Source organism: Balaenoptera acutorostrata, chromosome 18 (genome assembly GCF_949987535.1).
Source record: "Balaenoptera acutorostrata chromosome 18, mBalAcu1.1, whole genome shotgun sequence".
Taxonomy (NCBI): Eukaryota; Metazoa; Chordata; class Mammalia; order Artiodactyla; family Balaenopteridae; genus Balaenoptera; species Balaenoptera acutorostrata.
In genome coordinates, this window is record NC_080081.1 from 79,486,801 (window position 1) to 79,501,453 (window position 14,653).

At 50.2% G+C, this 14,653-nt stretch overlaps 1 protein-coding gene across 1 annotated transcript; it reads right to left on the minus strand.

The window, feature by feature from the left end:
• Window positions 1–1,385: 1,385 nt before the first annotated feature.
• On the minus strand, window positions 1,386–14,280 carry LOC103012240 (uncharacterized). Its single transcript, XM_007164286.2, has 3 exons — window positions 14,267–14,280; window positions 6,625–6,915; window positions 1,386–1,876 (listed from the first exon to the last, which is right to left on the minus strand). Exons 1-3 carry the CDS (start codon window positions 14,278–14,280, stop codon window positions 1,387–1,389), a joined length of 795 nt encoding a protein of 264 aa, XP_007164348.1. The 3' UTR covers window position 1,386.
• Between the last annotated feature and the right edge of the window lie 373 nt (window positions 14,281–14,653).

The following is a 14,653-nucleotide window of genomic DNA, read 5'->3' on the forward strand; positions in this document are numbered from 1 at the left end:
TTGAACACCGGCTGCCGCTGGCAGGTGCGCGCATCTACCTCAGTAACACGGAGCGGCTCTGGGCAACGTACCCACGCTCCCTCCTTACGGCCCCTCCACCGCCAGCCCCAGGGGTCTGCATCCGCCACTCAGAGAGAAGGACCCAGCACCCAGGAAGGTTACTGCTGTAGACGGAATGGGTCCCCCCGCCCAGTAATTCATACGTTGAAACCTAACCCCCCCGTGTGCTGGTGCTGGGAGGTGGGCCTTTGGGAGGCGATGAGGTCATGCAGGCGGGGCTCTCGTGATGGGATGAGTGTCCTTATGGACATCCCAGAGACCCCCTCACCGTGTAAGGACACAGGAACCAGGCCTCGAGCCCTCGCCAGACACTGAATCTCAGGGCACCTTGATCTTCTCAGCCTCCGGAAGTGTGAGAAATAAACATCTGTTTTTTACAAGCCACCGGTCTACGGCATTTTGTTATTGCAGCCCGAGCAGACTAAGACAGCCAGGTAACTCAGCCTCATCACAGGTTTTGTAAGTGGAAGAACAGGGGTTTGATCCCAGACAATGAAATTCCAGAGGCCCTGTTTTTATTAGGAAACGTGGCCCAGAGGCAAAGACCGGCAGTGCAGGGTGGCACAAGGATGCTTGGCCTTTCTTTGCCACCATCTTTGAACAAGCCGTTTGAACTCCATTGGTGTTCAAACCATGTCTCACTTAATAGGAATTCACTGATGTAAATACATTCTCTTTTCATTCTCAGGACACGGCTTATTATTTTTGTTTTTCCTAAATGCAGATTATGAATAGAGCTGGCTTTTAAGGCTAAGCCAGAGGCCTTGGAAAAGCAAAAGTAGGGAATTAATTTTGTTTTTAATACACTTGAACTCTGGAAACATCTTTTTCCTCTACTTATGTGAATGGTTCAAGTAGACTTAAAATAATGTATTATACTTTCAGGTTAAATAATAGCATTATGTTTTATGAAAAGAAGAGGCCTATTAGCCTTAAAATGGAAAGAATAATTTCAAACACTCCAGAGACAGAAAGAAAATAAGCATTTTCTAGAATCATCACCTATTGTGAGGTGTGTGCGTGTATTTTTTTAAAACCAGGACGAAAGTGCCTGCTGACAGCCTGGGTTGTGTGAGCAGTGCCAGTCACCGGCCCCTCCACGCTGCCCCTCCCCTGCCCGATGAACACGAGAGCAGCAAAACTTAATCCATGAAGGTCTTCACTGGTTCTTTATAGACGCCAGGGTTGTTTGATTATTGCAAATTAAGGGGAAAATCCTGTAAGGAAGTAAATTTGCAGAATTTCATAACGTGCAGAGTATGTAGATCATGAATTTATTTAAATTTTACTCAGGATCCCAAAATACCTTTGGGGTCAGACTTTCTGTCACACAGACGTGGCACCTGAAGCAGAGAAAGGTCCCACCCAGAGCAGCCCCTGCCATCCCGGCCACGCCGTCACAGGCACCAGAAGCCCCCTGCCCAGCAGGGCTGGTGGTCTCTGCAACACACTTGGACGTGGGCTGCACACATCTGTTTTATTCAAGACACGAGTTCCGGGGCAGCGTCTCCTAGACAAGCAAACTGTGCATAATCGTCCAGGGCTGTAGCCTGAGAAGGCGGTGAAAAAGCAATTCTTTCTGCCATTGGGCCATAACCAGAGAGACCAGAGCTTTCCAGAGTCACAGCTGTAAGTCCTCTGGACAGTGGCGAACACGCAACCCATCAGGCTCACGTCAATAACAAGCCTGCTGCCTATTTTCACGTCTGAATTCTTCCAGCTTCTTGCCAAGACTCCGGCACTCAGTGTAAGAATGGTGAGCGGCGTAGGTGCTTCTGGGAGAATCCCGAGTGCTTGCTTCTGAAGGGACACAAAGCTGCAGAGGAAAAGAGCGTTGGCTTCCGTGTCTGCGACACAGGAGGACCTCATCGGCAAGTGGGGACTGGCCCGCAGGAGCGCACGGCGCTCGGAGCCCCTTCCTGGGCAAGCCTCCACCAGCCCGCGATGCCCACCTGACGCCCCGGCTTCGGAGCCTTGTTCCACAGCTACCGTTGAAACCAAACCCCAGCCATTTTCGAACGTGTGGTTTGGGGCGCGTTTCAGTTTACTCATGAATAGAAACGGAGAATAACTTCTTACGCCAAAGACAAAGTGCGCAGCCAGTTCAGGGGCGACTCTACTAGGCCGCTGCCACGGAGAGGACGCGCACTAGTGGGAAACGTGGGGGTCTCATCGAGGGGAAAAACGAGAGTGTGATCGCGAGTCCCAGAAGCCACACGTGGAGGGGTGAGCTGGGTCTCACCGGACCGCGCACGAGAGCAGGTGGTCTTTGTGGGTGGCCACTGCTGGGGACGCCACGGGGGGGGGGGCTTTCGTAACCTGGGCTGTCTCCCCCAGAGCCCAGAGCTCAGGCGACCTCCACCTCGTCGCCTGCCTCCCGGGTCTTTCCAGGGGCCGGACTCCGGCCCCAAAGCAGCCAGCCAGGCAGCTGGGACGGCCTCCGTGGGGCCCTGCACGAGCCTCTGTTCACGGCGGCGGGATTCACATTAGGCCGAACCAGCATCTTCCCTTTTCAGGAAGTTCACCTGGAGACAGAACAAGAGGATGCAGACCAGCCAGCAGAGGACAGAGAAGCTGAAACGCCACACAGATGAAAAGCATGAGACAGGGCTTCCCTGGTGGCACAGTGGTTGAGAATCTGCCTGCCAATGCAGGGGACACGGGTTCGAGCCCTGGTCTGGGAGGATCCCACATGCCGTGGAGCAACTAGGCCCGTGAGCCACAACTACTGAGCCTGCGCGTCTGGAGCCTGTGCTCCGCAACAAGAGAGGCCGCGATAGTCAGGGCTGCGCACCGCAATGAAGAGTGGCCCCCGCTCGCCACAACTAGAGAAAGCCCTCGCACAGAAACGAAGACCCAACACAGCCAAAAATAAATAATAAATAAATAAATAATTAAAAAAAAAAAAAGCACAAGACAGCAGGACCGTGGGGTGTCAAGAGGAAGCTCTCGGGAACCTGGGAGGAGGGGCTGGAACTGGGGGCGAGGGGGTGGGAGAAGCAGGAAAGGCCAAGACAGTGACCTCTCCCCCCCGAGTCACCACAAGGTAGGGGACCCACTACCGCTGGCTGCTAAGGGTACACGATCGGGAGGAGCCTGGTGTCTGACCCTTGTATTAACACCCGAGACTTGACGGCCGCCCTGCCTCAGAAAATCTGGTTTGAGGATCTAACATAGTTTATGTAATTCTATTATTAGTAATAACATTAAGTGTTTTTTGTTTGTTTGTTTTTACAAATTTTAGAATACACACACATAAACAAAAAGAAAAATTAAAAATCACCTCTTTGGCTTTACCAGCCAGACAGAGCAATGTTCGGTAGGTGGGTTTTTTCCTATATTTACCCAGGCAGAGTTTAATCAATCATGTATTTTGGTTCCACCTTTGTTAGAAGTTTAAAAAAGTAGATGAGGCCACAATAAAATGAGAAAAATGCAGTAGACTTTTCTTAATGCAAACTGTGGTATATTTAAAAGACTCATTTATTTAAAAATTAGGGACCTAAGCTTTTCAAGTATTTTGGTGTTGAAATTTTATTTCTTTTATGAAACATTCAGTGGTTATAGGTCAAAGAGGGACTATTTGTTGATGTGATTTTAGCTTGGTTTTTCTAAAATATTTCTAATGTTCTTAGTTTTTAGCAAAATTAAAAGTTGACAAACATGTCAGGATTCTGTTGTTTTTGGAAATTTTACTGCTGCACGAAATTCTAAAGTGTGAGAAGTACTAACCTAGTCTATGGGGAGATTGAGGACCCCCTGGGAGCTTTCCACACCAGAGTGGCAGTTACGGAGAAAGCTCTAAATTCCCAATCCTTAATGGACGTTCACCCACATTCACATCGGCTTTCTTCCAGAAGCAGCTTATGCCACAGCTGCAAGGATCTGGGGAAGCAGAAACACTGCACAACACGTAAAGTACTATTGTTTATTTATTAGGTGTTGGTGACATCACCACCCATGTGTCACCATGCCATTTCTTTGTTTAAAGGGTCTCTTTACCACTTCAGGAAAGAAGGTATAGGTATATTTCCCATGATGTGGAATAAATCACAGCCACAGTTCCACCCTCGGAAAAAAAGCCAGCTCAAGATATCCCAGGCCCTCTTATCATCTCCCAAGTTTACAACTGAAAAGAGAAGGGAAATCACTGAGCCCGCATTCCAACAGTCAATGACATCCAGCCATTTAACAGACAGAGAGGGAGAGCGAGGGAGAGCGAGGGGCAGTGGGGACAGGGGGCGGTGACCGGCCTACTTCACACCCTCAGGACAGACGGGGTCCCACACGGAGCGGGGAAGGTAAGCCTCACATCCGTGGGCCCCATCAATCTTTGTGAAAGCCTTTCTGAGCTTGAAAAGCCCATGATTTTTCAATTAGCCGTTAAAATCACTGCTGCCATCCACCATAAGCTCTCCTCCTGGAGACATCTGTAACAGATGAGGAAGGAGAGTCAGCAGCTGCAGCCACCGAAGGGTTAACAGCAAACTACCCACCCGGACGGGACAGTATGGGGGCTTCGGGCTGGGGGGTGGAAAGCTCGCGCCCCCTTGCATGGGTTCAATGGATGACAACCACCCAACCGAGCCACTCAGCAGGGCGCCCCCTTCCTGCAGGCCAGAACGTTCTGAATAAAGCTGCAGACGCAACTGCAAAAACTACTTCATGACGGGAAATGACTCGACATGGCAGTGACGTGTGTGCATCTCTGCAGTGCATACAGGTGTCCAATTATAGTGCTGCACACACAGAACAAAACAACAGAATGGAGAAGAATAGGGAAAACAATGTGTACCTACGTATAGCTGAATCACTTCACTGTACAGCAGAAACTAACACAACACTGTAAATCAACTCTACGTCAGTACAATAAATTTTACAGAACTAAAAAACAAAACAAAATTATTTTAGAACAATTCTCCTTTTTCCATACAAACGAACACAGATGTGAATTCAAATCCTCGCTTAACTTCTTCGTTAAGCCTCCGTTTTCACAGGCACAAGATACCTGGAGTGCTTTTCCTGCCACCTCGAGGGCTCTGGATCTGCACCCTGAAGGAGCCGATGGCAACAGGCCCTGTCACTTAGCGCCATGCTGAGCACAGATACGAGGTTGAAAGTTAAAGACTGGCCGGTAAAACTGAGTGCCAACGTGGAACCAGCAGATCTCTGTAATCCAGCTGGACGGCGCGGCCGAGACAAAGGGATCGGCTGTCACGCGGCACAGGAGTCCGCGGCACAGAGGCAAAGGCGAGCAGCAGCGCCTCTACTGGGAAACCAGAGCCGGGGCAGCACCGACCTGCGCTCTGCACGCTGGACTTTACTGGACTGTTCCCTTCCTCTTTGCAACATCCCACGTCTGGATCTAATTATTTCCCCCAATGCACAGAACAGGTAGGTGAGGCTTAGCACCCCGGGCATGACCGGCTCTGGAACCCACGCAGGCGACTGCTGTCCCCTCCGGGCCCCTCCAGCCCCTCCAGCCCTGGCAGGAGCTTGGGCTCCTTCCCCAATGCTGGGTTGTGTTCTTTCAGCTCCTACTTTTTCGGTTGGATCTCATTTAATTGTTGTCATTTCATGCACTCACCTCGGGGCCCCGGGGTGCCCTCTGCACCTTTAAACACACCAGGCACAGAGCACACAAAAATAAATTCAATTTCGATCTTTGCACCTTTAAACACACCAGGCACAGAGCACACAAAAATAAATTCAATTTCGATCTTTGCACCTTTAAACACACCAGGCACAGAGCACACAAAAATAAATTCAATTCCAATCTTTCCACATGGCGAAAGGCAGCCATCTATAATAGAACCCTGATGTGTCTAAAACCCTCTGAGGAGCACCTCTTGGGGGAGAAAAAACTACCAATGCAACAGTTTCACAATCTCAGAAGCTAGGTCAGAAGGAAGGGAAAAAAAGAAAGAAAAAGAGAAAGGGGAAAGAAGAGAGAGAGAGAAATGGATTATGTTCTTTTTCTTCCTAATTCATTATCCTGCTGTGTGAACTTCAAATAATTTTGAGGCCATTTCACCATAAATTTTGAGCTGAATTCTACACACCTTGGCTAAAGAAAATTTGTTTCAGGACACCCGGAAAGCCACAGATCGCTGGTGATGGGATTCTCAATGCAGTTTGCTTTTGTTTGTCTTTCCTTCCCCATTTTCTAAAAGTCTAAATTCAATTAAATTCAAGGGAACCACGGTCAGAGGACAGAAAATTGAAGGAGGCTTGCAGAGACACAAACTCAGCTTCTATTTTCCTTCAGGGGGAGCGAGAATGCACACACATCGGGGTGGCCCTGCTCCCAGCATCACCCCCAGGGGCCCCATACTGCCCGCTCTCCATGGAAACTGAAAACGGCGGCTCTCTGAGCCCGAACGGCTGACCCATACCGGTGTCCTGAGAGGGCTCTGTCCACAGATCTGGCCCGCACTGGGAACTCCGGGATAAAACACACCAGAGCCAAGGCCTGCCCGGAGGATGAGGCGCAGGGAGGTGGGGGGCAAGAGGAACCAGGGCCGCCTGCCCTGCCGTCAGCCAGCCCAAGGGCAAGGCACCCACCGCTGCGTGTGCACCAGTCCTGGGGTGGCCGGGCCTTCCAGCCCCGAGCGCAGGGGTGCTGGGCCGTCCTGGGGCTGCAGCTTGCAATCCTTCACGAGAAGCTGGGTTTTCACAGGATACTTCCCAGCATTCAAATGTCGACATGTGCTCACATTCAGGCCTCTGCACTGGCCACCACTGTGTGGGCAAAGGAAATGTCCGTGGACTTGGAGCCCCAGGGGCCGTCCTCTGCAGCCCGTCTCCACTCCCAGGCCGTCAGCTGCCTCGTGTGCCCTTAAATGCAGCCACTTTCTTCACTGCCAGTACTGACCTGATTCCGGCAGACAGCTTTGCGCCTGTCCTCCCAGGCTGAGACCCTCCTCGGACCTCCTTTCAAAACAGGAGGCTTTTGCTCAAGGAGAAGTAGGGGACAATGGGTCCCTCACGTCCACCTGATGGCCCGGTGCCTGTGCTGTGCTGGTGCTTAAACATCTTGACGCTCAGCCCTGGGAAAAAGTCGCTTAGGACACCGTATCGTAAGGTCTCTGCATCGTTCCCTCTCGCTATGTAACAGAGGACGCTGAAACTTCGGGATTTAGAAAAGCAAACATTTACCATCTTCCGTTCCTGTGGACGAGCTCAGTGGGGTCCTCGTGATGTAGGCGTTGGCTGGGTTGCGTCACCTCATGGGGGCTGGCTTCCAAGTTGGCAGAGGCAGGGTTCCCTGCCCCGTGGGCCTCTCCGTAGGGCAGCTCACAAGGCAGGAGCCCGCTTCCCAGGGAGGGGACCCAGGAGGAAGCCAGGGGCGGGGAGGGGCCGAAAGGCACGCGCTCTGTAACCTCGTCGCAGAGTGACAGTCTAGCCCTTCCGGATCCTACTTGTGAGAAGCACATCTTCGGGTCCAGCGGCGTTCAGGAGCAGGGAGTTTCACCAGGAAGAGGGGACCCTCCCAGGCAGTGGTGACACGGTTACGAATAATCGTTGTGGAAACAGCCGCCCCACAGAGGTGACAGGAGCGCCCAGGAACAGCTCCAACGCACACCCGCTGTCCCAGCGTCACTACTCACAAGGCCCTCTGGTACTCCCGCAAATGCCCCAATCCAGATGATAAACTACATGATGCTCGTCCTCGTGATAAGCCACCACCACTGAAATGTGTCCACAAGACGGGATCCGAACTTCCCTCCAGTCCAGCTTCCTGCACTTGTTCTCCCAGGCAGTCGGTGGTCCCCTCTGTCCTGCCCCTCGAGGCCTCCACGGCGCACCCACCGTCTCCTTAGTCCATATTCTTTTACCATATTTTTTACCACCTAAGTGTCTTCTTACTTTGAAAAACGATCAAATGATTATACATGCCAATACGATTTTATGGGATTGTGTGGAGTGCCGATTTTAGATTTATAGTTGTTTATAAACATGTGTGGATATATTTTGTATATTATGAGGCAATGGCCTTATTTATCACGTATCGTGCTTATTTATCAAAACAATACATGGGTGATACCATGAAAAACTTTCTGAGAACTTTCAACTTTTTGAAATTTTTGCAGGTGAAATGAATATGCCATGAGGGCAACTTTTTGCATTTGCTGTCTGAATGGTTTCTCAAACGCGATCGTGGAGAATCAGTAAGTAAAAGGCGATGTGAGCTTAATAGGAAAATGCTTCTGTTATCTGAACTGTGTTACTATTAGTTGAGTCTCTTTTTGAGGAAGTGCCTATCTGTTTTTTTTTCATAAACATTTCCTAAGGACAAAAGTATTTCTGAACATATGGGCCATGTCTCTGTTTTGGATGTAAAAACTTCTGGCATTTCGCTGACTTCATTTCATTCTGAGTCATTCTCTCATTTGCTATAAACATCAGGGTATTTTGATCAATTAGGAATAACTGAGATAGTTTGAGAATAACACGGCTATCAGTGTCTTTCCCAAATGGGTGACTGATGGGCCAATGGGCTGTCTTCCTAATTATTTTTAAATCTGTATTTTCTATTTATTTATTGTTTCTGAAGCAGATGGTCTGAGTAGAGTTTTTGTTAAACTCCAGATGAAATGCTGGCTCATCCGGTGCTCACAGTAAATTAAACAAAGACTGACCCGGCCAGGCAGTCAGAGGGCTCGATCCGTGCTGCCTTCGTAACTTGGTCGCTACTCTCAACCCTTAGAGGGGATATAATCGAGAACTTGTAATCCTTTATGGATAACCCCTACAAGGGTTCCGTGAGTTCAAGTGATGAAAGATCTTTCAAAACTGTGCTCCCGGTGGCCTGGTCTGCAGTGCCCTGGAACTGTGCAGCTCCCTGCTCTACAGGTGTACACACACACACACACACACAGGCATTCATTCCTTCCTTTGGAAAAAAAAGTATCGAATACTGATCAAGGTACTGCAATACTGCCTAAAGCACTGGCCGAGACAAGCAAAGTGTTTGCTCCCACGAAACTTAAATTCTAATGAGAGACGCAGACAAACAGGTCAACAAGTAAACAACCATTTCAAGTCTCAGAAGGAGCTATGAAGATATAAATCATGCAGTTTGAAGGAACAGAAGCTATGAAGGGGGTGAAGCCTGTTTTAAGGTCAGGAAGGATTTTCTGAGAGGGTGACTTTCAAGCAGAAAGGTGTATGTTGTGAGGGAAGAAGCAGTGCAAACCCCCGGGGGGCACAGCATCCCGGCCGAGCACCACGAAATGCCAATGCCTGGGGGGCGGGTTCAGTCCACTCTGGGGACGGAAAAGCATTGCTTGAGCGGGTAGGTGCTTTCAGCTCACTGGGGAAACAAGAAATGGTTGGAAGGGGGCTCTTGGCTCCAAGACCTCCAGGCTGGTCCTCCAAAATGGTGGGTGGCCAGCTGGAACCTAAGGCTCCCACCATTCACCCCACCATCTCCCCGGGCTTCCATTCCCGCAGCCCGATTCTGACTGTTTCCTACACCGAAGCCAAGTGGCCTCCCATCCGTCCAGCCGGGTCCCCATCCTGCTGTGCTGGGAGGGGCGCTGGGAGTGAGGTGGGGAAGGGGCATCTGCTCACAAGGTAGAGAAGCCCTCGTTTCCTACAGACCCAAACTACCAGGAAGAGCCCCGCTTTCCCCGATTCTTTGAATCTTCCACCAACTGAATTCCGTAAATTAACCTATGGAATTCCATACATGAAATGAGGTTTTTCAACCTTGGCATTTAGACCAGAGAACTTGTGGTGTGAGGGCTGTCCTGGCCACTGCAGGGCGTCCACTGGGACTCCTGGCCTCTATGCCCTGGATGACATTAGGGTCCCCCAACTTGTGACAAGTCAGTATCCGGCCTGTATCCAGACCCCAAGCCATTCTCCCAGGGTGGCCCATAAAGGCTTCCTGTGAAACCACAGCCCCCCTGGTTTTCTTTTCCTTTACATATTACTGACGTTGGCTTGGAAAAACTCACATACTCACTCTGAATTTCAGTCTCTTTGTCTTCAAAATAAGTATGGAACTACCCCCCTCATGGGTATCTTGTGAGGATTAACTGAGAAAGTACATGTAAAGTACATGACACAGAGTAATTTTTCAATACAGTCAAGTTGCTTTTTTTTCCCCAAAGCTGCACAGCTACTTAACGGCAGCTCTGAACTAAAAGCCTGATCTCCTGGTTCTACAGCTTCTCTGTGTCCTCCGGGACTACAGTTTTCTACAATATTCTCAGATGCCATAACTGGTAGGTCCTCCCCTCTCTTGAAATGTTTTGAAAGGAATGACCTGAATGAAGGGAGGGGGCCCAGGGCGGGGAGGCACGAGGCGGACAGAGAGAAATCCAAGAGGTTCCTTCTACCGCTCTATCCCCTCCCGACACAGGCTGTGGGAAGCAGGCCACACAAGGCGATCTGGGGGCTGATTTTACACAGGGAACAAATCGCTTCTGAAGAAAACTGTTAATTTTCTACACTAAGTTCACCAGCAAAGAAAGGGTTTTTGCTGGTGTTTTGTTCTTCTAATGATAATCTTCCTGACTTCGTCGACATCCAAATCTAGACGGTTTAGAGTTTCACAAAGACAAACGAAGAGAGATGCTGAGTGATGCCGAAGCTGGTCCTTCCCTTCCGGAAGCCCGCCTTTCACTCGACCCCTTGCCTCGGCTCTGACAGCAGCAAAGCGCCTCAGGCTCGGCTGTGAAGCCCAGGACGACAGAGCAGCGTCCTTACGAGTCAGTTGATGCTGACGCACCTGAAGTGTTTGGAGAAGTCTCCTGGGAACGAAAGTGCAGTCCAGCTTTTCTACAACATTAAATGTCACGCCTCACTTTTCCGACACAGCGGGCCCTGCGTGAGGCTCCTCAGGCCTTTCCGAGGCCTCCTGACCGCAGCTGGGAGTACCGCCCTTTCTTAATGCGGCCTCACTTCACTCTCTTTGAATCAGGGGACCTCCCACAACTACTGGAATAGCCATCAGAGGTCATAAAGACCCCAACCGAGGACTTCAGGAGCGCTCGGAGTTCAGTGTCAGACCTCGCTCTCCGGGGCGCGTACCTGGGGCGCCAGCTCCCCGTCTGGTTCCCGCTGTCCAAGGGCAGAGCCGCGTGCTGCCCTGTCCAGGGGAGGAACCTCTGCCCACAAGCCGCACGAAGACACGCGCTCTGGTTTTATTTTCCCCTCGAGCCAAATGGATGCTTCGCGAATGTGCGGCCACACTTGTGCAAGCCCTTCTCTATGCCGTTACTAGGAGATTCCTTGGCGAGGGTGGGACTGAAAGGTAGGCTACTTTAAGCAGGCCCCGCCCACCATGTCTCTGCCTTGTCCCACCGCGGATGGCCCGTCATCCAGTGCATTCCTGATCTGCGGTCTCCCCACACCCGCGCGTACAGGGGAGTGGAAAACGGATGGGAAAGCTCAATCCAATCTCATCTCGGGGTTCTGTTACTATTTTGCTAGTATGACACACACACAAAGTATGCATCTTACAAACATTTCTGAGCACTTCCCGTGTCCTGGGTGCTGCCCCAGACACCACGGACTAAGCAGCGCTGACAGCGATCCCCGCCCCGGCAGAGCCCTCGGCTCACAATCATCCCCGCTTCCGCCCGCTCATCTTCCCCTCCCGACGTGCCAAAAGGGTGAGGCCTCGTGATCCCCATTTTACCGAGAAGGAAACCAAAGTGTAGAGAGATTAAAATCTCCCCAGAGGTCACCAACTAGAGAGCGTCAAAGTGTGAATCTGAGTCTTGATACGTCAGGAGGCAAAGCCCTTCCCAGGGCACAGCTTCCTCAGGCTCCTCCACTTCGACTCACCCCCATGTGCTCGGAATCCCATGCTGGACTTTCGGAAAAAATTAAACCAGAGAAAAGTTCAATGGGAAATTGATCAGCCTTCTTATCTGCCAAATCTGGACACGATATTCAGACACGACACTTTCTGGGCTTTTAACTTTCCATAATATTTCTATCCTAATGTCTCAAACAGGAATCTAAGAAAACACCTACACACATACACACACACGTGCACACAGAGGCACCTGGACACATGCACACACACCTGCGTGCATGCACATGCATGCACACTCACACGTGCACACACACCTGCCCTAGGGCAGTAAAGCATCATGCCCAGTGAGAGGCGACCTCAGGCTCACTTTGCTCTGTGTGTTTTCCAGGTCCACACTCTGTAAGAGGAAGAAGTCGTTGCTTCCTGCATAAGATGAGGAGTACGACGTGATTTATTAGTAAAAGCCTATTCAGCTGCCGGGTTAGACAGCTAGTGATCAATGCAGCCTGAAGTCTCTGATTCCAGAGTTTCAGGAGCAGACAGTGAGAGTCTGGGGCAGCAGGGGTTTTAGCCAATGGCATCCTAATCTATGTGGCCTCTGAGGACAACAAGAATTGGGGCCACAAGAGACAGAGGACACATACATACATGAGCTGGTCTGTTTGCCAGTTTAATCAAGATCACGGGTTTTCAGCCTTTCCTTTTGTTTCGTTCGAGCCAGGAGCCCTATCTCCAACTCAGATCACACAGAGACGCCCCCAACCACAAAGAGATCAAGGCGGAGCTGCTCTAGGCCGAGAGGGGCCCAGCCCTCGCCCCTCGGAGGAGCCTCGGCCGTGGGGACCCCTGGGAGACCCCCAGCCGCCCTTCGTGGTGTGGATGGATGCAAAGGCCTGCATGGTGATGGCCGTTGAGCTAAAGCCTCCTGGGAAGAAGCAGCAAACATGGAGGAGAAGTTAGAGAGAAAGGAGGGAGGGAGGGGAACACATGAGCTGACCTAGATTGTCTTTTTTTTTTATACCTTGAAAACGTTGATCTTATATTTTAAAATTTGCTTTTAACGGATAACAACTTCAGCACAAATTATAGGAAGGCCAAAAAACATGAAGGATTACAGGGATACAGTATGTTAAATGTAATTTTCAAAGGTCGTTTTTTGTGAGGAATTACAGTAAATTTCTCTGAATACCAAGTGACTTTGAACTAACTTGTGCTGTGTGGCTGTCTGTTCTGTAATGGGACAGAGCTATTATCATGCTGTCAGCGAGGGGACCTCTTTTCTATACGTGTCTGCTCCCTATTCACAGAAAATCCTGCCTCCAAAATACCCTAACAAGTTGCTAAAACTAATGAAGAGGGTCATTATGCACTTTGAAAAGTCACGCTGTTATGCCGCTCTGGAGTCTTTGACTATACAAATGAAACATAATCTAGACCTTTCTTTTCTTTTTTTTTGAACTCTTTTTTCCTACTCTTTCCACAAGAGCTCAGAATGAAATCTTCATTCCTGACAGGTAATAAAGAGAAATGTTCACTCCTCTGACTCTTTAAAACAGACCACACAACACAGATTTTCAGGGCAACCCAACACGTCAAATATTTTTTATAGTTATCAGGTCATCTATTCCTCTTTGGGGTTCAGAAAGGATGTTTCTGTGGCCGTGGAGATGTGGCAGAAGAGAAAGCTGGGACTGTGTCAAGTCCAGTTACAGAAAGCACGGGCCCCGCCCGTCCCTGCTCATCTGGCCCCCATCCCTCTCTCTGCGCACCGGCCCGTGCATACAGGAGAAGGGCGACCGGTGGGCCCCCATCCCTCGGGCCCTGCACCAGCTCCTAATTAGTCCTGCTGCCCCTGCTCTGCCCTCTCCCCACCTCTCCCCAACCAAGACACTCCTCTCCAAGCAAAGGCAGCCCCTTCTCTCCTTAGCTGCACCCTCCCGTCTCCCCTCCTTGCTCCTTGAAGACGCCCACCCTACACCGTAGCATCAAGTGCCCCTTCCTTGGCCGAAACTGCCCTCTCTAATCCACTCTCACCCTTCACGACTCTGCTCTCCCCCCCCTATCCAGCTCCTCCCCCATGATGGTGTTCCCCTCCCCCAGGGTTCGGCCAGGGCGCTGTTTTGTTATTTTCCACTGTACTCAGTCGGGGCCTACCTCTACCAAATGACTTAATGTCATCTTATTATAATTGTCTGGGGTTGTGGGTCGTTATTTTTCTAATTAATAAATTTTACTTTTTCCAACAGTTTCAGGTTTACAGAAGAATGGAGGAGAAAGCACGAAAGGTCTTCACATACCCCGTCACCCCTCCCACCACTGTGCTTCCCCTGTTACTAGCATCTTGCATTAAATTTTCTCCATGTCGCTCATTTCTTCTTTATCACCAAATAAAATGCCGTTGTCTGCAAGTTTCACAGTTTATCCGCTCACCTGTTGAAGGACATCTTGGTTGCTTCCAGTTTGGGGCAATTAGGGATAAGACTGCTATAAACATGTGTGTGCAGGATTTTGTGTGGACGTAAGTTTTCAGCTCATCTGGGTAGACACAAAGAAGTGTAATCCTGGGTTGTACGGTAAGGACACGTTTAGCTCTGTCAGAAATTGTCACGCCATCCTCGGAAGCGGCTGCGCCAGTCCGCGTTCCCACCGGCAGTGAATGAGCGTTCCTGGTGCTCCACACCCTCAGCAGCGTTTGGTGGTGTCAGTGTTCCGGATTTTGGCCCTTCTCATAGGGGTGGAGTGGTATCTCGTTGTTTTACTTTGCATTTCCCTAAAGACATGTGATGTTAAACATCTTTTCAGATGCTTGTTATTTGT

What these genes read in the sequence shown, in the direction of transcription:
- LOC103012240 (XM_007164286.2), bottom strand. An exon ending in GGACTGGTGCACACGCAGCG is followed by an intron (nt 1,877 to 6,624) that starts GTGGGTGCCTTG and finishes TTTCCTCTGCAG; the next exon opens with CTTTGTGTCCCTTCAGAAGC.